Below are 23,031 nucleotides of genomic sequence, written 5' to 3' on the forward strand. Positions count from 1 at the left end.
AACCAATGTTCTTAAAATAAAACGAGACAATATCTGTATGTTCTTAATTTTGGTATCTCTTTGATACAAAATGGTATACTAAAGGTGTCAAAATGCCCAAAATACGAACCTCTGCACTAAAAATAAGACGAAAATAAAGACGCAAGTGAAAATAAGGACATTTCTTAGAAAAAAGGACAAAAATATTTTCTAAGACACGGACCTTTAAAATAAGGACAAATCTTAGAAATAAGGACGGTATGGCAACCCTGTGTATACCGAACACGGCCAAAATATAGTACAGCGCTTATCGTCAAACACACGAAATAAAGCACTAATAAAGTTATAAGATCATCAGATATGCACGGTAATTCCGTAGGAATAAGAGCTAATTATGACAATTTGCATAAATTGCGATTATGAATCTCTCGGCCAGGCAAAATATCTTACTTACGCGTTTGCATAGGTGGGCAGCACCGCGGTACAATAGTACTGAGTTACTTTTTTCAAGAAATTTCGGTCAGTCCAGGTATTCGGTACTTTTCACAAGATTATTTCATATTTTTAACCAGTATGTTTCCAAAAACGAAGGTACTTTCAAAGTACCAACTGCCCACCTCTTTGCGTTCGTAAATTGTGAACTCGTACGTAATTTACGACCGCATTGAAAGAAGCGAATTCTGACACATGTGGCTAACCATATTGCCCAGAACGTTTGTAATATAAAAAAGAATCAAAGTGGGTGGACATTTCCCATCGTGACGCATATCGTGAACTGAATACATAGTAACTGAAACTTCTGACTCCTCGAGAAGGGTGACTGTCCTTCCCAAAAACCACACAGAATTCACGCCAACTAAAAGTGAAAATTCAGCGTTCGGAAAATCAGAAACTATAAAACGACCTTCTCTGTAACTCATGCTAGTCAAAGTGTACTTCACAAAGTCACCAGGATAAACAAAAAAGTTAAAGTAAATTAAAGAAAATGTTCCAAAAAAAATGAATAAAACTCTTTTCCATAAATTCGGGTTGGCTGCTGTGTGTGGCCTTGACCGACATTCCATTGTTAAGTATAGGCGTTTGAAAAAATCTTGCCACGCAAAAAAAAAGATGGCGGCGGTAAATCATAAAGGGTCTATTTGTGCAAGTACAGAAGTGGCAGCGAATGGCGCACTTATCCGTGAAAGTACAACGCATTTTTATGTCAACCGCAAAGAACGTCACTACACGGCGACTGGTGATGATTCTTCATTGCTCGAATGCCGGTTACCAAGCCAGCCTAGCCTCTGTGGCACTGTCTAAGTTCTGATGGATGTTCACATTTTTTATTTGCTTTTTATACTGTAGTGTTCGACTTTGGTACTGTTCACCAGGACCACTGACACTGAACAGGAGCAAACTTTGTTAATGGCGTGCAGGGCACTGGAGTGTTAAACACAGCTGCATAATTGTGAGCCAAATGCCCTCACAAACTATGCTAACGAGCCACAGCAGAGGTGGTTTAAAACTTGACCTGTTTCATGCAGTCATTGGGTGCATGTCAAGATAAACTTAAAAATCAAGGTTATATATGTGCTGTTACAGGTTTATGTTAGTACATTCACTAGCTAAAAATATGTCTTGTTTATAAGGCTGTAGGGATATCTGAAAAATGAGTGTAAACAATCATGTTTCTCAAACTAATCTTGGCCAATCGAAGACAGTGTTGAAGGAACATTCAGTCACTCTACTCAATCCAGAAGGTATGAAAATTTATTGTTTATGGGTGGCATATTTATACAAAATTGCACACTTTTGCCAGCAGATAGTAATCAGCTTTATAAAATGACAATCACAACCAAATTAATGGAAAAGGCAGATCCGGAATTAAGGTGGGCCCCATGACTTTTTTGACCAGTTGCGTTGTGCCACAAATGAGCAAAAATATACTAATTTTTAGTGCAAAAGTATTTACCAAGTTTAAACACTTCCTTAATTTTCCCAACATAATCCTTATTTTTTTCAACGTTTAAATTATGTACATTGCGTATTTATTTTGTGTTTAAAATGGTTTCAAACTGCACGGAAAAAAGTCACTTTTTTAAAATAAATTTAATTGAAAACCGGCTCCAGACATCGAGGTCCAAGAAAGACTTGCTAACTCTACCATATTTACAAAGGAGGTCATTGGTGCATGGTTCACATTTTGTCCCTTATGACTTCATATCGACTATACTGCTATCATAACCATGGTAATACTGTATTAAGTACAATGCTATGACAGCTCCAGACAGCATTGTTATAAAGCAATAACCATGAGTCAAGAACATAATTGGCTGATCGAGAAACAAGATCGCTTGCTTGTTGTTCTGTTTATCAAGCATCAAGAGATAGTTTCTGAAGAGGATTTTTTAGGTTTATTTGCACTATTATTTTAAGTAGGTTGTATAGTTGTGCAATTTTACATTGATCAACGGCAGTCAATTTGCTAGTCTACTTATGCCTAAACAATATTAAATGGTTTATTAAGGTAAACTTGATATATGTGTGATTAAAGGAGAAATTTTATTAATGAAATGGCTCTCGCCAAAGCTGGACCCATTGCACTCCACTATGTAAACCTGATACTCAGAAAAGGATTATCACACAACAAGTTATGCTTATTCATAGATGCAATTTCATGGTTGCTATAAAAAATACATATCACTTTCGTTGTTATTATTGTTTCTAATTTAGGCTATAGCTTCTGGTGAAAAGACAGGAGAGCTTTTATTTTCACTTTTACTTGATGCCATTGTGGTTTATCTTTAGCTATTTAGTCATGCTTTCTTGTCTTGCAACAAGATGACTGTGTATGCTGAATAGCATATTTGTCAGTTTCATGTAGGATGAATTGTTTTATTAACTTTTTCATTTAAGATGCTTAATTTCGGAAAAAAATGAACAAAACTACTTAATCAATGAACAAACCTCCTGTGGAAACGTTTTGAAAAAATGTTGTTTGGTACTAATCGTTTGGCTGGTAGTTTGTGATTGGTTTAATATATATGCATACTGTATAAATACATATATATTATGTTCTGTGCAATAGAAAGATTCTGCACAGATTTTTCAACTGTGATGACTAAGTTTTAAGTTGTAGATTTTCTTCCTACACAAGTTGATTTGCAAAAAGCGTTGAACAAGTCATGATATACATCATACAACTATTATTTGAGTTTTAATTACTAATCTTTTTCTTTCCTTTGAAGCAAGTAGGTGATATTTAAGGAATCATATAGATGACATATTATAGCACATACGAGTCTCCGTGTTATTGATTTTGTTATATTTTTTTAGCATGTGTAATTGTACAAGATATCGACACTAAAACACCTTTGAAAGTGTTGAGAGAAGTAATTGGGAAGCGTCTTCGGAAATCTGACCTTAGCAAGCACAATATCTATCTTCAACAGTTCCTTTTAGACCCTGATGCAAGTCTTTTTGATCAAGGAATTAAGGTTACTTTTGTTTTACATATTTTTGCCGTATATTAAGGACTCTGTTAAGTTCTTCTTTCAAATGTCAGTAAAACTACCGGTTAGTTTTCTAACTTGGGAAAATTTATTATTGCAATTTAGAATATTTTCAAACAGCTTCATAGTTGTTCAAACTTATCTTTTAAACACTTCGAGCTGGTAAACATGTAAAGGTGTCAATTTAGGGATACTCCTTCATTGCAAATCATTACTAATTCTTAGATGAATGGAAAAGTAGAACTGAGCATCAAAGTGCAATCCAATGATGCTCCGAAGCTGGTGATTGTTGAAATGTCAAAAGTGAAAGAAGAAAAGAACCAAAACTCTTCTATGTTAGAAGGTGAATTCATGAATTTAAACATATCTTTTGTTCAGTTCGATAAAGTGTCTCTATATATAGTGATAACAGAATGCATGTATCTAGCTAGCAGTATTACTTTGGGAGATCACAAGTAATGTTGTGATATGAGGGAATCAAGACCAATAAATTGAATTGTATGTTTTTCTTACATTTAGCTAAAAAGGTGAAGCGCTATCTTCAGCAGAGGACTTTAATGAAAAAATCCATTGTTAAAAATGAAGGTCATCACGACATTCCATCTAATCCTGAACTATGGACTGAAGCACAAGTAACTTATGATGATGCGTAGCACAAGCAATAAAGCTAAAACACTTGATATTATGTTGTCACTGCAACTAATCAATCAATGCAAGGATAATGATTGCCTTGATACTCAAAATGTGACCTAAATAGTGATGATCCCTTGCTTCTAGGCTAGCATTTAGTCTATGTTGTTGGTTCTGTTCATCTAACACGATTTTTGGGTTTGCACTATTTTGCTCCAAACTTTTCTAACGAGCTAAACTCTTGTATTAATTAACTCCTGATTGTAAAACGGTTACATACAGTAAATAAACAAATTGAAAACCTATGATACACCAAATTGAGCTCACAAGGATTTGTGACATGGTTCCAGGTTTATAAATGGATGGTGTGGATTGCCAAGGAATTTGGGTTTGATTCTAGCATAATAGAAAATTATCATGTCAATGGAAAGACGCTGTGCTCCATGTCAAGACAGGACTATACAGAGAAATTTCCCTATGGCGATTTGTTGTGTTCACATTTAGAATTATTAAAGGTGAGAAATGTCTGAACCTTAACAGAAACATCTTTGCTAACCGCTATGCTTTACTCTTATTAGAAATTAGCTGAAGGTACACTTGAATCGTTGAGTGCAACAGACAGCGTTTCAGGTCAAACACCTGTGATCATTGCAACTACACCTTCCTCATCCTCAGTAAGTTAACAGGTTATTTAGTAATGTTTGGTATTTTTGATAGTCCGATTGTTTAAGTTTAAGAACTGTTCAATTATTTGCAAAATTGACATCTTTAAGGCTGAACAAGGAGTACAGGCTTCATTGCCAGAAGATGAAGTAGATGAAAGTGGTCTGCAAAAAAGTTTCTTCGTTCATGATAGGAGTACTCCTGGCAACCGGTAATTGTCACAACCCTTAATATCTTAATCTGCCGCATGTGAATGTTTATTTTCACAAATTCTTCAAGACATTGTAATTGATGCGGATAGTCATAAGAAAACAGTATTGTACATACTTGACTATACGAGAATTGTTGGTTTCATTTAAACCCCTACCTACACGCTAACACTTCTGAAGTTTTTCGGTGTGGTTCATTGTTGAATTTATTTTGGGAATTAAATATCAGCTTACTACTCAGCTGCTTTATCACAGAACTGGCAACAACGGCCAGATACAGTTGTGGCAGTTCTTACTTGAGATGCTCACTGATGCAGACTGCAGGGATTATATAAGGTGGGTGGGTAACTGTGGAGAATTCAAACTCTTGGACCCCCAGATGGTGGCCCAGAAATGGGGGGAGAGAAAAAACAAACCAGCTATGAACTACGAAAAGCTTTCCAGAGCTCTCCGATACTATTACGATAGCGAGATTCTTTGCAAGGTTGGTAATAATATCCAGTACTTCATATCATATCCAAACGTTTGTAATTTGGCTGTACATAAATCAATATGTTTGCAGTTTTGAAAAAATTCTGTCACAGGTTCCCGGAAAACGTTTCGTCTACCGCTTCATTTGTAACTTAAAGGAGCTGGTTGGCTTTGACGCAGCCCAGCTTGACAAACTTGTAACTGATTGTGCTGAGCGAAGGCGGAAACGGACAGTTGACAAATACTTGCATAATCCAAACCAGCAAGACGGTGCAAATGTGCTCGGTAATCATGACTAGAGCTGATTTGACTTCGCCTGAAGATGACAGAGTCTTTGGTCAGGTTGTTTTCAGAGAATTGAAACAAAGAGCTAAAGAGACGAAAAGAAAAGAACCTCTTTTGCCTGACGGATGAAGAAATATCGTCATGAACAGAGGCTGAAGGTTAAAAAAGACGAATCTCTGATGAGTGGAGAGCTGTCACTGATGCTGAAAAGATGTAAATAGCTTTATAAGCATTCGTGTAAATCTTCACGATGTGCTGATGCAAATTGGTAAATGTTTTAAATTTTACAAAGAATTTGCGCAGTGTATTTTGAACCCCATGAAATTGATAAATGCTCGATCGAAGAGATTTTATGCAAAAAAATATGCCATTTATTGTAACAGTTGGCCCGGAAGAATTATTTTGCATTGTAAGCAATTTCTAACACGCCTCGTTCAGTTACAAAGCTTCTCCTTGGAATGAAAATACATTTGAGCACGTCATCAATGAAATTTTTGTCTTGCCATTTCTACAGAATGAGAAAGTGATGAGAACTTGATTAGAAATTAGAACTTGATCTCGAACCCCCATGCCTGTTCAAACGCTATTTTATTTAACTTTCTAAAATGTCCCAGTTTGTTCTTACTCTACATCTTAGTAACCGACGGTATTAATGCACGCATTAACGGTTTACAGTCCGTCCATGAACGACCATGTTGTGTTTTTACACATTCTTTGTAACGTCACAATAAAAAGGCGACTTTTTCCGCGTGGCCTCTTGTTTAAATCATCATCGTGTTTCTTTTGCTTGCAGTCCAAACACCACACGAGAAGATACCCTGAGTACGTTGCAACATAAAAAATTTTTACGAGAATGTTTTATTTATTATTCTATGTGCTTCCAAGTACCAACAATCTTGTGTAATAGGCCAAAGTTGAATGTTGAAACTTTACACGTTTAGTAGTTTTTGAAACAGCTAGCTGTTACAGCAATCTTATATTCAACCATTTACTGTGGCAATAGCAGAATGTTACCACTGACTTACTGCACGACACGTCGTAATGAATAAAATAATGCGCATTTGCATTAACTAAAGTCAAATTTTTGTTGCCAACATTTAGCACTTACTTTCCCTTGTGTGTAAAAATTTCCCGTGTATATCTTCGTATCAGCAACATTCTTTTTTCTTTGCATTCGTCTCCTTTATCAGAATAACCACATTTTTTGCCACGAACCAGATCCCACAAAAGCCAGTCAAGTGGTTGAGCATTCCAAAATATTTCCAATAAAAGCGCGAAGTCTCTCATTGAGTCCCGATGGAAGAGCTTACCTGCACCCCCGACCCGTGTGAAGTCGCAGTAAGTCCACTGGTCGGTCGGTTTTTCCGCAGCAAACTGGGAGTTTTAATTACCAATTAATAGTTATAAGCTAAGTTAGGACGAACCACCCCGGAATGAGCTTAGTGTAGGGTTAAGTAGCATAAGGTGGGTTTACGCACATGTTAGAACAGAGCAATATTGTCATTTGGAAAAGAACGAAGGACAGGTCTTCATATTTAAAAAGAAGTTAAAGCTAATTTTCAACCCATTGAGTCGTGGGGCTATGTCTTTGAAGCTTGCAGGTAATTGCTAATGATGCAAGGGAGCGTACCGGTATCTATCCGTATCCAAAACGCATAGGCTACGTTATCCAATATACGTTTTTGTATCGAGTTAATTTCAACTACTATCCTTTTACACATCTTTGAAGTTTAAAATTTTGTAGGCTATTTCTATCCTACATATTATAGTGCCACCTGGGCTTTATTTTTTTTTATAAAGATACCGAAAGTTTATAGAGTTTTCACCGGATGGAAGCTCAAAATGCCAAAGAAGAGAACAATCAAAGTGAAGCTGTTGTCTGAAGCTATTTTTGCGACGATCTGTAGCAAACAACGCCCGACAAACGACAAATAACTATTAAAGAAAGTAGGCAGAATATGTTACATATGGGCTAACTATAGCTTATGGAGTTTGAAATTGTTTGATAGCCTATCATCTCAGACTAGGTTAAGAGAGATTTTTTTTTTGGATTTTGACCAAAAGTGCCAGCCAATACTTACAGTTAGTTGATAAACAAATTGTGAATTGTGCTTAATTGTTTCCATTTAATATCTTTGAACTGAACACTCCTATACCAGGTGGTTAGCTATATCTGCAAACTCAAAAAATTAACCTACTTATTAAGTAACGTATTCAATATTAGGCTACTAATAAGTTATAAAGATGCGATAAACTATGAAATTCTCTTATACTTAAGGTGTCCCACTGAAAAAACTGGATGTTCCATATTTTAAAACTAGACTTAAGGTAGGGATGAAATGACAAATTTTTGAACTCATTTTGTAAAAGTACTAAAATGTGTGGATTTCATTTTTGTGGTGGTTTGTATAGTCCTCAAGAAGCATTACGCAACACAATTTTCCAATTTGAAAAATCCCAATTTGAAAAAGTTGTCCCGTTATGCCACTTTCCCCTAAAGTACCAGTCCAACATTAATTTACACTATTATTCAATAAAACTTTTTGTACCTTCGATTGCTATCTGCATAGGTTATACGAATAAAAGTGTAATAAATATACATTACAAGAATATAGCAACTTTCTGGTTCAAACCATCCACGTAACTTCACCTTTAAGATCAATCGGTCATATTCATCAGCGGGGGCAACGTCGTCTTCCATCATCAGAAAATAAGTCGGGTCGTAATTCTTGATCATGTAATTCATCAAATATTTCATGTCTAAGTTTTGTTTTGATCGCCATTTTACGCGGCTTATTGAGTCGCCAAAGTTCGGAAACAATTTATCTTCCCAGTCCGGCATCAGCACATTTGGAGGTGAAATAAGCTGGAAAATGTGATAAAAATAGAGATAATAATCTCTGTTGAACAAGAAATGAATAAAATTATCAGCAGCAACAATTAAAAGAGAAGAATAAACGAAATATCATATACATAGCTTATAAAATTTACAGCTGCGGAACACCGAATGCATGGTTATGGACTATGGTTGAGGGTTTGGTTAATTTCAGACTATGTGTGCACGGAATGTTTAAGCTTAAATAGCAATGGTGATGCCTTTTATATACATAAAATAACTGATGTTTTTATGGAAATTTAATATTAATATTTCGTTTAAGAAATTAGCTTAAGCGGTGTCAGTAAACAGCTTAATCTTAATCTATAATTCCTTCCCTTGCGGAGAATTGTCTACACGACTGGATTATTTAGCAAAAGTAACTTTTAGCAGTATTTGTAGGCTAATGTCAGTGGTATGTAAGGCTACTTTATGATAATCCGCAAGTTTCTAACATTTCCTACGTAATCCAGATATCTCCTCACCATTATTCTGCCTTCATCTACGTCTTTTTGAAACTTTTGTTGTATTCTGTGTGCGCGATCGAGTCCAATCCGTTCATCAGAATCGGCGATGTAGACCAAAAACACAGTTTGGTTCAAATTTTCTTCTGACAGTTTCCTTACAAGTAGAGTCAATGTTTCAAACAGATAGTCCTCATTATTCCTGGCTATACTGGGTATGCCCAAAAGCAATCGAGGTTGTTTCTTAAACTTGCCACGAACCCATTTGGGCTGAACGTCGAAGCTGCTGGCAACTATGCTTGGTGGTTCCACCCGACTGTAATTGTTTTTGAAGAAAGCGGGAAAATGATCTCTGATATTTCTGCTACCATCGCTCTCATAGCTCTCATTTTGAGCCGGACTTTTCGCCAGTTCTTTCCCAGGCAAACTTTTTTCAAGTTTATTGATCTTTTTTACCACATTTTGCAATAGAAATAAGTAATTCGCCACCAACAAAAGGACTGCAGCTACGACTCCTATTTTCAACAGTACCACCCTTGACCTGCTACTCATTTTGCAAACGATTTATTTTATCGCGCAAAACAGATACAAACAGTTTATGGCCAGAACGTTGTGGTCCTATATAAATCAGTTGTTCTGCATTGTTTATATCTAGCTACGATTACGATGCGCACGTGGCAGAGGAAGGAAAGAATTCTTTGATCTATTGTCTATCCACATAATTATAACGGGTTAAGCGCGACGTTACAGCTCTTGGCTTGTAGATTGCAATTGACAAGTAACATGCCAACAGGCCGCCTGATATCGATTAAAGTCTGAGCCAGATTGTCGACGCTAAATTTTCTTCATCTCCAGAGAAAACATCGATGTCAGGTTATGCTTTAATCAGGTAAATACGGGTTGTTTTATTTCATACAATCTATGCATGGTGGTCGGACGATTCAACGGCTTACGATTCAACCCAGGACGGTACAACCCAGGACCTTTCCATCTAGATTTTAGAACGATTCAACTCACGGATGATTTAACCCGTTTACAAAAACGTCTACGCAATTTGTAATCAGGCGTTTGTTATAGTACTCTATATCAGAATTGAAATGCTTTCATTAGCCCATACAGGCTAGCCTACTGTGACAGAATTCAATGACCACCCATTACATCTTGGATAGCCTAGCCACATTAGATTATGCAATGCCAGTACAGCAATATAATACACCTATACCACTGGTTACAAGTCCACACTGCCACAAGAATACTCTGTTCGTCAGTCAGTTGATTCGTCCATGGGTTGAATTATCCGTGGGTTGAAAAGTTCCGTGGGTTGAATCGTCCGTGGGGTTGGAAGGTCCTGGGTTGAATCGTCCGATGGTTGAATCGTCCGTAGGTTGAACCGACCTAGAACCTCTATGCATCCTTGGCTTTAAATTTTAATATTTCTTTAAACTCTTCCACGGAGAACATTATAGTTGTGCATGGCTAACGAAATAATGCATGTAATCGAATTTTATTCTCTCAGTGATTATTTTAACACTATCCTATTCAACGATGCCAATGTCTTGCAAAATTAAGCAATTTTTGACGTCAAAACTAAACTTGAACTCGTGAGCTGAACTGTTATGAACTCATAAATGTTGCGATCATCCTGGTTCGGTTAATATAACCGGTACATTGTTTATACTGTATTAAGGAAAATACAAACACCTTTCTTTGTGCATCTAATTGGATGATCCCAGCATTTATGTTTAGTAATGTGCACATGAATGACCAATCCGAGGTCGAAAAGTTCTGGAGCACATGTGACACACATGGGCGTGGAAGTTCTTTATCGACTCGTGTTTACAGCTCGAGATTTGCAAATTTCCTCTTTACCTAGGCTTCTATAATTTTTTTTGTAGACATCAATACCAATATTAACCACTCTGCGCCATGCAATTCTCTCCATAACAAGGTCTTCCCATGAGTCTGGATCAATATTAAAATCCTTCGGTGATGACTTGAGTGTGTCCTTATATCGTTTGCGCTGTCCAGTGCTGCTGAAGCTAACTGTAAAATTGTTGGACCAGTTAAGACTATAAGACCAATTTACTGTTACTATACTGACTACGTTTATGACGTTTCAACATCACAATTCCTAAACTGGAATAGAAACGTATGAAAGGTGTACACCCCCATTTTATATTTGCTTCCCGTATTACAATTTCAAAGATTTCACTAAAAACTTTCTACTGAAATTTGAAAGTACTAAAGACGGGTAATTTAATTTAGGTGGAAACAGGGCGATTGCGGCCGACGGTTGGTTCCTGGTGTGAAACAATGGGACATGCATGGGGCTCGGTGTCAACGTATTCACCATGTCTGATTTTAATTATTTCGTTGATGCAAGCATGATTGAATATAACAACCACAATGATGTTGTTTGTAGTTACAACCCTCATTGATCAATGACTGAGTGCCTTTCAAAGGAAAGCAAACATCTTAAACACATTTCGCGTAAACCCAAGCACTATTTGTTATGAAGGAGAAAAGTTCCCCGGGGAGATTCAAGCTCCTGTGATGGGTATCTCATGACGTCACGCTCAGATGAGTGTTTCATCACTTGGCATCCTGAAAATATGCTGTGTCACCTTGAGAGTCCAAAGGCAGGGTTTGATCGAGATGATTCTCTAAAATAATTAAGATATAGGACGATTTACGATGGTGATTAGATTAACTTCTGCAATGCCTTGTGCAGTTAAGGTTAAAGCAATAAACTGTAAGCCAACAGCAATTGTGCAATTGGAAAAACTATAATAGCATAGATTGCATAGTTTTATTCTACCACAAGACAATCTAACCTCAGCGAAAAGTTTTAAATAAATCAAAGTCGCCTTTGATGCTGATTCCAAATACATACCTTTCGAAAATTTAAAAAAATACAAGCCTAGTTTTTATTATAGAAAACATAGCGATCAAATGACATGCCGAGCGTTGGATAGCATTTATGGGTGGTCATTGCTCTGGCATTATAAAACTTTTTTGCTTTAACCATTGTAATTCAGCTTTGTTTGTTTGCATTTAAACTAAACAAAGATTTAACCTTCTGATTGAAAATGTCATCAATAAACCTAAAACTGTAACTACTAAACTGAAGAATTTAATGAGTAGCAGTAGCACACGTAGGCTTGGAAATAACGCTTCTTTGTGCACCGCTTGTTGGTCTTATTTCTACACTCAGCAATATTCCAACATTTAACACTTACTTTCCCTTGTGTATAAAAATGTCCGGTGTATATGCTCGTATTAGTAAATTGCTTTTTTCTTTGCATTCGTCTCCTTTATCAGAATAACCACACTTTTTGCCACGAACCAGATCCCACAAAAGCCAGTCAAGTGGTTTAGCATTCCAAAATATTTCCAATAAAAGGGCGAAGTCTCTCATTGAGTCCCGATGAAAGAGCTTACCAGCTCCCCCGACCGTTTGAGTGAAGTCACAATAGGACCATTGGTCGGTCGGTTTTTCCCCAGCAAACTGAGTAGATTTTATTGTTATTTCGAGTGGAAAAACAATAATTAATTTACGCAGAATCACACGCAAAGGTACATCTATTGCAATAGGCTTATAAATTTACATAATATTTTGAGAATGCATCTGCAAAAATCAAAAAAAACTTCCTTCTTAAAATTAATAGCTGTTAGAATAGAACACTAAGTTCACCTTTAAAATCAATCGGTCATATTCATCAGCTGGGGCAACGTCGTCTTCCATCATTAAAAAATAACTCGGGTCGTAATTCTTGATCATGTAATTCATCAAATATTTCATGTCTAAGTTTTGTTTTGATCGCCATTTTACGCGGCTTATTGAGTCGCCAAAGTTCGGAAACAATTTATTTTCCCAGTCCGGCATCAGCACATTTGGAGGTGAAATAAGCTGGAAAAATAATTTTTGTAAAAACTCCAATCGAAGTAAGTAATATAACAAAACTGCTGACAAGAAGTTTATTTGTGACATACACGGTGAGCATCGTTTCAGCTCCTTATTCAAAGACTGTTCCCATAATGTAGTTGGTAATATCGTAACAGGAAACAATAAGTAGGTTCCCCGAATTGATCATGCAGTGGTAAAACGTATAAACTAATGTTTTTTGGCTAGCAGGATTAAATGTCGGGGCAGGTGTCGAGCAACTATTGGATATTGTACTAGTGCTGTCATCCAAAAGTCACAGACCATGTGTTCCGTGTACAAGTGGGTAGCATGATTTTAGTCAATTTTAGCTTGTTTTCTAGTATTATAAGCAAAAAGCTTAGAATGTATAACGGGGCAGATGGGCAGATGGGCAGATGGGCAGATGGGCAGATGGGCAGATGGGCAGATGGGCAGATGGGCAGATGGGCAGATGGGCAGATGGGCAGATGGGCAGATGGGCAGATGGGCAGATGGGCAGATGGGCAGATGGGCAGATGGGCAGATGGGCAGATGGGCAGATGGGCAGATGGGCAGATGGGCAGATGGGAAGATGGGATGACATTGCCCAACGAGCGATATATAGCTCCCTTGCAGCGAAGCCCAGCAGAGTAAATGTCCGAAACTCTGCAAGGATGAGGAGGTTGTCCAGTGCTGTAGGATTCAGACATCCAGCAGGAACACAAAGCAAGGCGCCGTTTATAATAGGGCAGGTGTGGTGGGCGTTTGCAATGTGACACCAGGCAGCCGTTCTCTACTTTGTGCTTAAGGTAATTACCCTTAATGGACGAAGATCCTATACAGTGCCTAAAACAAGATGGTGCAGAAACGTATTTTTTCTGTCATACATTTAATTAACCGATTTCGTAAAATCTATGCTCATTATTACCGTTGTGTAAAGGCCAGATTACCCTAGACGACGAAGATCCTACAATACGTTAATCTTACAATACCTTAATTCTTAATACAATACCTAATTAATTTTACCAAATCGGGCAGAAATCCTTTTCATGTGTTACAGTTTGTTTTTGTGGGAATCGACGAGTTGTGTTACATAGCAATACTGTCAACGATGCAGCATCAATTTGCGGCCCAATGTGTCAGTTGCGCGACTGTTTTCGTTGCATGTACGGCATAAAACAGATACGATTAATTAGGCCTACATATTTCCACAGTGGTCATTACTACCATTACAATCAACGTGACTTGTCGTGATACCGTCTAATAGTTGATTACAACTTTATCGTGTGTAACTGCTATGTTTAAACGGATTATACTGAAAGGCAACTGTAATTTGTAACATTTTCATGTAAAGTATAATTATCTTCTCACCATTATTCTGCCTTCATCTACGTCTTTTTCAAAACTTTGTTGTATTTTGAGCGCACGATCGAGTCCAATCCGTTCATCAGAATCGGCGATGTAGACCAAAAACACGGTTTGGTTCAAATTTTCTTCTGACAGTTTCCTTACAAGTAGAGTCAATGTTTCAAACAGATAGTCCTCATTATTCCTGGCTATACTGGGTATGCCTAAAAGCAATCGAGGTTGTTTCTTAATCTTGCCACGAACCCATTTGGGCTGAACGTCGAAGTTGCTGGCAACTATGCCAGACTCCAACTGACTGTAATTACTTTGAAAAGTTAGTGATTTCAGGAAGGAAGAAATAGAGTCTTTTACTTCTTGTTGGCCTTCAATTTCATATCTTATCCTTGAAGTCCACTTTTCACTCTTTAACTCTTTTCTTTGTAGCATATATTTTGTTAGAAACAGATTTACTAATGCAAAGGCGGCAACAACAAACACGATTCCAAAAACTGATCTTTTAATCGCTGTCATCCTGTAACGCATTTTGCAAAAGCTTGTAAATATCTTGACAACAGTGTAGAGGCAAGCAAGCCTTGTAAGACGTGTTTTTATATCAAATTTATATATAGTACTTTCGAGAATTTCCTGCATGCGACCCCAGCACAGGAACAGAAGCAAATAAGGCGTGTGTCATGTTGCATATGCTGCGTTACAGCAGATGACAAATGACACTCTTTTACCATAACAAAACACAGCACACAATCACACAACACACATAAACACAACCTTCCTCGAAAGACTTTAAAAAAAGAAACTTGTTTTAACCTGACATTCTATATTAGCCTATTTACTGTTTGTGTTTAGGCTATTCTGCTTGTGTTTAGGCTTTATAGGCTATTCTGCTCTTGTTAGTATTAATCTAACCTCATGTGCATAACGAACAGTTACTGACCTGTTTTTGTACACTGGGAACGCGTTAACCTTACCAGCGATATTGCATTGCTTCCAGATATAGAACAAATAAACACTAACGTTTACTCGTGCTAAAATATCGTGACATGAAAAATCTCAGTGCGCGGTTAGAACTGCAAGCAATCGGTACGTTTTGTGCCTTTGGGCCTTTAAGAAAACGTTGAAAACATTACTGTACAATTAAACACGGCTCTATTTTTATTCGGTTTAAATGTAAACGTAAAGCTGGGCAAGACTAATGGTAACTGGAATACTGCCCAGGTTAACTAAGTTAAAATATAAGTAAAGTATAGGCCTACAAAAGCTAGCCTTATTTCTTTCTTGATGCTAGTCACAAAGAATTTTCCTTAATATCTGTCTTAAAACTCTATCGGCAATTTACAGTCTATTAATATGACATGTTGCCGGCGGTCAGTAGTACAAGGTAAGATTACACGCTATAGGAGTTCCATATAGCTACAGTCAAGTCTCACCTCCACAAATCACCGTATGGTATACCGTAAACAAACATTTCGATTTTTTCGTCCCATGCGTAAACAGAGCTGCAGGTATAGAATGCGCTTCGTAATTATTTATCAATAATCGTACATTAATGATCGATGCAAGCCTTCGATAATTTAATAGCATGATAATTATACGGACATCGTTTAATAGTAAGGCTTCACAAAGCTCACTCGTACAACTTGTGGTCTTAGTGACCCAGGGCCTATGTCTATAAGGGTGTTGAAACTGACCGTGACTACATGTAATGTGGTTTAAGTTTACTATACCTTTAGTATACCTTGTAACTTTAATGCTTTTTGCATAAAATTGAAAGCTTACTGCATTTCAATTAAACTCTGGTTATTGGTTTATTTAACGTAAGGTAATACAGCTAATTGTTTTTTTAATCTTTCAAAAAATACTTTTATCTGAATATTGCAGGACCTGAGGCAAGCTAAAAATCGAGTCATTTTCACGCGACAAGTGCGTATATCAAAGATGGCTTTCTTTAAAAGTCTGAAAAAGTTTTCTAATCACATGCCCCGGGCACTTTTAGCTGCACTTCTGACTGCGGGGTTAGAAGAAGCCAATTTGAAATCTTGGGCCTCGAATTGTGAACATCGATACACTATCGATATTTTTGTGTCTTCACCAAGAAACTCAGTTAATTCACAATGACCTGTACATTTTGTGCCTATACGATCCAAGTGTTATCCAAGGCATACATAGTTACATACGAAGGTGGCCATTACAACAATGACAAATACCACAACTAGTTATTAAGTACATTACTATAATGTTTAAAATAGACTTTTCTTGAAAATATGGTATTAAGAAGTTTACCGCTATATAGAAGTCAGAGTGCATGTTTGATAAAATTTTATTATGCATCATTATTGCGTATTTTTTTCATAAAAGAGAATATTTGTTGCTTCTGGCAACGACTGAGAGCACATAACAGAAGCTAAACTAATTTGGTATTTCAACAGTTCATCTGTTTCTAAATCTACACTTTAACTGATTGAGTTACAACCAAATTTTGGAATTTTATGACACAGTTGTACAATAGTAATATTCAAAATCATCTGGGCTTCAAATATTGATTTGTTTTGATCCTTTTTGTGAAATAATCCATAGACATCGTATTGATATCAAGTTCACTCTTTCTATCATGAGTCTGTTTATTTTTGCTGAAGAAAAAATGAATTTGATAATACTACAGTAGGCTATACGTAAACGTCACTTTCGCTTTTTTGAAATGGATATGTTTACTATAACCAATCCTACTGAAGTGCCTATTTAGCGAAAAGATGAAATCGATATTTCCATTCTCATAGCATCGCCGAAGTGTTTGCACGCCTATTTATACATCGTTAATCTTCTGTAAATTTCAACATGTCCATATAGTGTCGTAATATATATTGGCAACTGATTTTAATTTTGGAAGTAATGTGATTTATATAGCCAACAAGAAAATCTAACAATAACTTACACGCAAACGGTAACAGTTTTAGCATTAGGCTATTCATTTTTAGCAGCAATATCACAGTGAAGTAGACTGTGACGAAGTTTGTTCGTCGAAATGTAAGAGTGCGACACTGCTAATATCTATCTTCTAATGATTGTGCGGACAAGACAGATACACAATGCAAGTCAAGAAATGCTTTTAGGGAAAAAATTAACTAAGCCTTCACTGACCAGCAGATGATGTTATCGGTGTCGCTCACCTTATAAGTACCGACATTGTACATTAGTGAATCAGTATAATGCGATAATAATCACTTTAATAACATTTATATTCCATGAAGCCTTTACAATGAATTGTTTTCATTATTCTTCAACTGAAACGTATTCATGAATGTTTTCTAGTACACCATAGAGTATATGTATTACTTAAAAATATGAAGTTTACCTCGGCTACGGCAAACGTTGTTAGCAGCTAGAAAGCTTGTAAGATGGCGTTTAGGACGAGGCCCAACTGTTGTATATGTAAAGCCGACTAAACTTTTTATAATTCTGTCTCCAAAAGACGACGCAACCCACTGTGCTGCTACATATGCCTAATAGAGGTAATATAGCAGACAAACACATCTGCAGATTCGTGATTTTCAGCTTCAACAGTACTCTCTCGTCGTTGTTTGTATCGTAGAAGCATTTAAATGATGAATTTTGTTTGCCCCAATGAAAAGCATGTCTTTTTACCTCCCTAACTACTTGATTTATGTCGTGCGGACAGTTTGTTGGCAAATACGAACATCGTCTAAAAGCTTGGTCTGTACCAAAAAAGTTTAACTCATGTTGAAAAAGAAGTCTTGGCTTGCTTGAAATATAATACAGGCTTGGGTTGGAAGATTTTGTGGTTGTTCGTTGTTCAACTTTGGCAGTTACGATCACTTCAGAGTGTTCTGAAGCCGTTGGTTTTAGATTGTGTTTTGTTGGGGAAGCCATGCGGGCAACTGCGTCTGTTTTTATTAAACGCGTGGTGCCGCTAGTCAGCAGTGTTGAATTGTTTTTAAAGTCTTTGTGCGTCATCACATTATCAGTTTTTGGAACGACGTAGATTTGAAGACATGGAAAATACCTCGTCTCACCATGATGCAGAAACGAGCTCACCCGGCAACTTGTGTTCCCGTTAAACAAACTTGTTTCGACTAAAGAAATAAAGAACAAAAACAGTTTTTGTTGAATCAACAAGAGCAAGTGATATTGCACGTTTCAGTAATGCTTGACTACATTGAATTTTTCACTAAAATTTTCTTACTGCGATCGCACCGGTATAGCTTGTTAAAATTTAAACATAAGTTGAGAGCGCCCAAAACTGCCAGCATTAGAAAGTAAGATAATTTTGAGATAAATCAAACCAAGCTCACAGCAATTGAAGCCCAAATGGTTACAATTATAAGACATATAACAACAACACAATGTGTAACACAACATTAAACTGTTTTTTTTATTTTTAGGAAACTCGGCTGTTTAAAGTAAGGATTTTTCACATATTTTATTCCCTCTGGTAGCAAATTGCATATTACTTCACATATTTTGAGTTTACTGATACCTGTGCATTGTGTTCCTTTAAATGAACGTCCAAACAAGCCTGGTGGTATGATAAGAGCTGTATATATAAGGCACTCAAAGGAGGCAAAGAACAGTAGAGTTGTGCAAGCCAGAAAGATTTGAGCGTATTTGTTAGGGACGTCAATCTTGACTGGGACACCTTAAAAAGAAGAATAAACAATCCAGTTAGATATTTAAAAACAAGAACGGTGGTTAACATACTTTTGGTCCAAACTAAGAAACTATTACGATTTTACTTTAGTTTTACAAAATCTTTACCTGTACATAGCAGGCTATCATTCGCAATACAATACGACTGTTTTACATGCGTACGTTTTGAAATGATTTCAACTTTAACAGACGTCATGAGGTGAAACTGTTTAAAATATTATGAGACTTTAACGAATAAAGCTCAAAGCCTAAGGACGAGTTATGTGTTATGGGCGTTTTAAAACATGTCCGTTTCATAACTATACATTCAAATACGGAGTTCTTTTACCTGCCACACTTATTTTTTTCCTATATTGGAGAATTCTGGCGTTTTGGCTCAAATTTTTTGACTTCATGTTCCATGTCCTATGAGGCGTTTGCGTGCACTTCCCGGATCTGTTGTTTCTTAGCATTTTTCAGCTTCCTTTTATTGATGAATGCAATTTAATTTAGTAAAATACCACCTAAATCAATTTTTTCCTTATTTAGTTGTCATTGCTGGTTATTATTTTTCATAACATCGTCATTATTGCGCATTGCTGTAGTTTTTTCCTTACATGACATTGTACATCGATGTGTAAACAGTTGGCGATGTCCTATCATAATGTTTCAACTGCCAATACCTCACAAAATGGTCTCTGATATTTTCTCATTCAGACCGAAAGATTTTTCCCTCAATCTGTCTGCACTCTGCATGCAAGTCCGTGGCGGTAGCAAAAAGAGTTGCGATAGGCCATTGCTGTAGTGTATAGGTGTGGCAATGACCTTATAGCATCCCTTACACCCAACACTATAGTAATGGGGCTATTTCACCAATGCTACATGAAATGCATAACACTTACGTCATTAGCAAAGATTTTATGCTTTGTAGATTTTAAGCATTATAACTTACCGTAAGTACGCAATGCTTGGACAGTCTAGAACTCTAGATGTTAATGAGTATCAAAAATGTCAGAATTGTCGACACGGACGATTTAATGTTCACTGCTGCAGCGTGTTATCAACCATACTGTTTTGTGATTAAGCTTTACAAGAAAATGAAGTTGAGTGTTACTAAATCTTTAACTTTCATTGTGATGGGTTCGAAATATGCATACTTAAAAAGTATACCTATATAGAAGTAATAAACTAAGTACTGGTGCTGTACAACGTTTTTTATCTGACGTATTGCTTGAAAGACGGCATCAGTCATAGCACAACCTATTCTGGAAATTTTTCTTGATACGATAAGTTAGCTAATTTAAGGAACTGCACTTAGCTGCTGCTTACACCTTATCAAATCTATCAGTTGAATGTGTGATTAATGTAAAATTTTTACCCCGTTAGCACCAACTGTGGTAATTAGAGCTCCGTCCTTTATTTTCTGTTCTCTTCATTCTTTCATCGATGAACTACTGGCTACGTCTGTTTCTTACAACCTATACTTGAAACAAAAGAGCGTTAAAAATGCAGCCATTTTCTGTTCTTGCGTAGCTGTTTTATAAGTCTATACCTTCCAATGAAAACCTGGTCAATTTAATGAGTTCAGTACAAGCAGTGGCCCTAATTTTATTGTAACATCTTAAACCAACATGATTTTGCCAAAAGGATCCAAACCTAGACTCCAAAACAACCACACGACGGGCTTTTGTCAGTGTGGTTTGCTAACCTTTGAGTCTGATATCTTTAAAGGGTATTTACTGTAAGTATAAATATGTAGGTATATTAATGTATGATGTATCCTCCCACAGAATAAGTTTACAAGCACTCCCACGTCTGTTGTTGGAGCGTCCTCGTAAACGCATTTTTACATCACTGACAGCCCAAATGCTTATACAATGAACGTTCCGAGTATGGTATCATGTTTATTTAAATCCTATATGTGTTTTACTTCTGGAATTTTAACTCAGAAACCTTACGTCTGGGTTACGTCATATACGTTTAATGTCTGTTGTATTTTTTTGTATATTAGGCTATTAAAATCTTCTGCAAACAGCACGCAAGCCTTGCTTGACGGTTGTTATATATTATTATTATTAATAGGCTGCTTCTACATGGTGGTGTTGTTTATAAATCTACCGTTGTCATTTTGTGTTATCATTTTACAAGAACATCTCAGACTGCGAGTTTTATGAAAATTCTTATGAACCATCTTAGAACATTATAAACGTCATGTGTATAGCAAACGTTTTTTGTTTCGAGCATATACTTTTATTTCTATACATTTCTGTATTTATACTTCCTGCCATTTCCGCAATGAAAATGAGATTTAAATAAAATCCTGTAGGCCGTAAATCCTGTAAATCTGTGGGAGCGGCGGCGACCCAAGTTGAATTTTAAGTATATTATACTTATTTTGGAGGCCTCTCGTGTATCGTATAGAATAGAACAGATATAGAAATATCTACTTTCAGTGTCGTAGCCAGGACCCAGTTGAGACCCATTTTCGAGGGCTCCTCGACCAATGCTTGGGTCGCGACCCAGGAGTTAAGAACCACTGGATTAGATCGAATATACTACAGCTGGCTGATCTGTTGTACCCACATTTAAGAATTAATGAAAAAGTTATCATTAGAAATAAAAGAAACTATTTTTCAGTGATATAGTAATACTTGAAGTGATATTAAAAATTATCCGATTTTTAAGACTCTACAGCAATCTGAACACCAGGAGTGTGCGGAAAAATAACCCGTTTAATCAAATAAATTCAATCGCTTAAGCAACCAATAATGTTCAATCAGTTTTTCCTTTAACCATCTTCAAAATGTACTCTGGCTTGCTGTAGTATATCTGGTCCGCATATACCCATCACCCGCAAAAAGTTCCGTGTATGTGGGATTATTTGTATTGGTTGGTTATTATTCCAAGCTTCGCAAAACCAGGTGACAACGTTCCCATCGACAGCACAAAAACTCGCAACTTTATTCTTTGAAAGTTTGAAGCGCTCGAAGAAGCCAAGAACTTAATTATTTACAATTTTGATCACTTCATTTTTTTTCTGAAAGGAGGCAATCAAGATATAGCCTATTACATGCATTTATAGACGACCAATCGACTAATGATGTTTATCTGTCAATAAAAAGCATTGCAGTGTTTCATGTTTCATGCAGTTGGCGATCCGGTTTTAAAATAAATAAAGAAAAATACATAACGTCGTATAAACAAGAAAAAGGCTTTCTCTTCTATGAAAAAAATTATCCATGATAGTAATTTGATTGAAGGAGTATATATATATGGGACTTGAAGCATTTTACAAAGGAATTGTTACAGGTAAAGCGTCTATAAAGGCTCCACTCCGCTTCAATCGTCCGTAACATTTCCTACGTTTTGTATTGTAAATTGTAAATTATAACGTTTTACACAGACCGAAAGTATTTTTCCCGTGATCCCGCCTACCATCAACTATTACACAGTAAGACGATTTTATTATGATAAACTTCAAACAAAATAGAGTTACGTTCAACAGTATTTGTGTATATATGTCGTTATGCAACTACATGTTTGTAAGTAACACATTTTCCACAGTTCTCTCACCTTCTGTTTGTGGAGTATACTTGGTCGCGGCGCGGTGGGCAAGACGGTGCTTTTCCTGAAGGGTGATTCTCTTTGGGACTCTGGACACATACCGTCCGGCCGTCGTTTTATGTCGGATGGTTGCTCCTGTTCTGGGTCCGGTCATCCACTTCACCCTCCTCATCATAATTTCTGGTTGTCCACAGTCACAATTCTTTCTACTCATAATGCAAGCTACAGAGAGTGTCATTCATGTGAGGAAGGAAAGTGTTACTTCCTGCAGTAGTTCGTTTGATGGCCTCGAATTTTCTTTAAGTCGACGGTAAACAAAAATTCTCAACACATGTATAGTAAGCAAACTGTGGTTTACATATTTTCTGCCAAAAATTCTATTGTTGTTTATATTTTACAGGTAAAGCCAATCATTGATATTTAAGGTAAAGCAAAGTATTGTTAGCACCATCTATTGTTTGCCCTAAGTTTACTCAATTACCCCGGC

At 36.7% G+C, this 23,031-nt stretch overlaps 4 protein-coding genes across 6 annotated transcripts; 1 reads left to right on the forward strand and 3 right to left on the reverse strand.

Moving 5' to 3' along the window:
- Positions 1–1,549: 1,549 nt before the first annotated feature.
- On the forward strand, positions 1,550–6,477 carry LOC143464217 (GA-binding protein alpha chain-like). Of its 2 annotated transcripts, none has more exons than XM_076962150.1 (9): positions 1,550–1,721; positions 3,298–3,458; positions 3,699–3,816; positions 3,993–4,105; positions 4,454–4,618; positions 4,682–4,777; positions 4,877–4,977; positions 5,231–5,459; positions 5,538–5,676. In XM_076962150.1, exons 1-9 carry the CDS (start codon positions 1,631–1,633, stop codon positions 5,541–5,543), a joined length of 1,080 nt encoding a protein of 359 aa, XP_076818265.1. In that variant the 5' UTR covers positions 1,550–1,630; the 3' UTR covers positions 5,544–5,676. The 2 variants fall into 2 exon arrangements, with proteins under 2 accessions (XP_076818265.1, XP_076818264.1); XM_076962149.1 differs by having other exon boundaries at positions 1,551–1,721; positions 5,560–6,477.
- LOC143464243 (alpha-1,3-mannosyl-glycoprotein 4-beta-N-acetylglucosaminyltransferase A-like) lies at positions 6,303–9,968 on the reverse strand. Its single transcript, XM_076962152.1, has 4 exons — positions 9,092–9,968; positions 8,382–8,597; positions 6,840–7,105; positions 6,303–6,549 (listed from the first exon to the last, which is right to left on the reverse strand). The coding sequence occupies exons 1-4, from the start codon at positions 9,620–9,622 to the stop codon at positions 6,501–6,503; spliced, it is 1,062 nt and encodes a 353-aa protein (XP_076818267.1). The 5' UTR covers positions 9,623–9,968; the 3' UTR covers positions 6,303–6,500.
- A 1,256-nt stretch (positions 9,969–11,224) lies between these two features.
- LOC143466991 (alpha-1,3-mannosyl-glycoprotein 4-beta-N-acetylglucosaminyltransferase A-like) lies at positions 11,225–14,982 on the reverse strand. The gene is made up of 4 exons (XM_076965004.1): positions 14,346–14,982; positions 12,765–12,980; positions 12,310–12,578; positions 11,225–11,733 (listed from the first exon to the last, which is right to left on the reverse strand). Exons 1-4 carry the CDS (start codon positions 14,970–14,972, stop codon positions 11,691–11,693), a joined length of 1,155 nt encoding a protein of 384 aa, XP_076821119.1. The 5' UTR covers positions 14,973–14,982; the 3' UTR covers positions 11,225–11,690.
- A 1,837-nt stretch (positions 14,983–16,819) lies between these two features.
- Positions 16,820–23,031, reverse strand: LOC143467007 (uncharacterized). 2 transcript variants are annotated; one of them, XM_076965006.1, is made up of 4 exons: positions 22,554–23,031; positions 19,330–19,464; positions 18,832–18,990; positions 16,820–18,427 (listed from the first exon to the last, which is right to left on the reverse strand). In XM_076965006.1, exons 2-4 carry the CDS (start codon positions 19,451–19,453, stop codon positions 17,739–17,741), a joined length of 972 nt encoding a protein of 323 aa, XP_076821121.1. In that variant the 5' UTR covers positions 19,454–19,464; positions 22,554–23,031; the 3' UTR covers positions 16,820–17,738. The 2 variants fall into 2 exon arrangements, with proteins under 2 accessions (XP_076821121.1, XP_076821120.1); XM_076965005.1 differs by lacking the exon at positions 19,330–19,464 and having other exon boundaries at positions 22,554–23,029.

This window comes from Clavelina lepadiformis, chromosome 1 (assembly GCF_947623445.1).
Source record: "Clavelina lepadiformis chromosome 1, kaClaLepa1.1, whole genome shotgun sequence".
In the NCBI taxonomy this organism is placed as follows: domain Eukaryota; kingdom Metazoa; phylum Chordata; class Ascidiacea; order Aplousobranchia; family Clavelinidae; genus Clavelina; species Clavelina lepadiformis.

Excerpts from the sequence above, each read along its gene's own strand:
- LOC143464217 (XM_076962149.1), top strand. The coding sequence starts at position 1,631 with ATGAGTGTAAACAATCATGTTTCTCAAACTAATCTTGGCCAATCGAAG. Across the intron at positions 4,978-5,230 it reads AGGAGTACTCCTGGCAACCG|AACTGGCAACAACGGCCAGA; the intron begins GTAATTGTCACA and ends GCTTTATCACAG. Across the intron at positions 5,460-5,559 it reads ATAGCGAGATTCTTTGCAAG|GTTCCCGGAAAACGTTTCGT; the intron begins GTTGGTAATAAT and ends ATTCTGTCACAG.
- LOC143464243 (XM_076962152.1), bottom strand. The coding sequence starts at position 9,622 with ATGAGTAGCAGGTCAAGGGTGGTACTGTTGAAAATAGGAGTCGTAGCT. Across the intron at positions 7,106-8,381 it reads ATGACCGATTGATCTTAAAG|TTTGCTGCGGAAAAACCGAC; the intron begins GTGAAGTTACGT and ends TAAAACTCCCAG. Across the intron at positions 6,550-6,839 it reads ATTTTTACACACAAGGGAAA|GGTATCTTCTCGTGTGGTGT; the intron begins GTAAGTGCTAAA and ends CAACGTACTCAG.
- LOC143466991 (XM_076965004.1), bottom strand. The coding sequence starts at position 14,972 with ATGCAGGAAATTCTCGAAAGTACTATATATAAATTTGATATAAAAACA. Across the intron at positions 12,981-14,345 it reads TAGATGAAGGCAGAATAATG|CTTATTTCACCTCCAAATGT; the intron begins GTGAGAAGATAA and ends TTATTTTTCCAG. Across the intron at positions 11,734-12,309 it reads ATTTTTATACACAAGGGAAA|AGAATCATCTCGATCAAACC; the intron begins GTAAGTGTTAAA and ends TAATTATTTTAG.
- LOC143467007 (XM_076965005.1), bottom strand. The coding sequence starts at position 22,782 with ATGACACTCTCTGTAGCTTGCATTATGAGTAGAAAGAATTGTGACTGT. Across the intron at positions 18,991-22,553 it reads GTATACTCCACAAACAGAAG|GTGTCCCAGTCAAGATTGAC; the intron begins GTGAGAGAACTG and ends CTTCTTTTTAAG. Across the intron at positions 18,428-18,831 it reads TAAAGGAACACAATGCACAG|TCGAAACAAGTTTGTTTAAC; the intron begins GTATCAGTAAAC and ends TTATTTCTTTAG.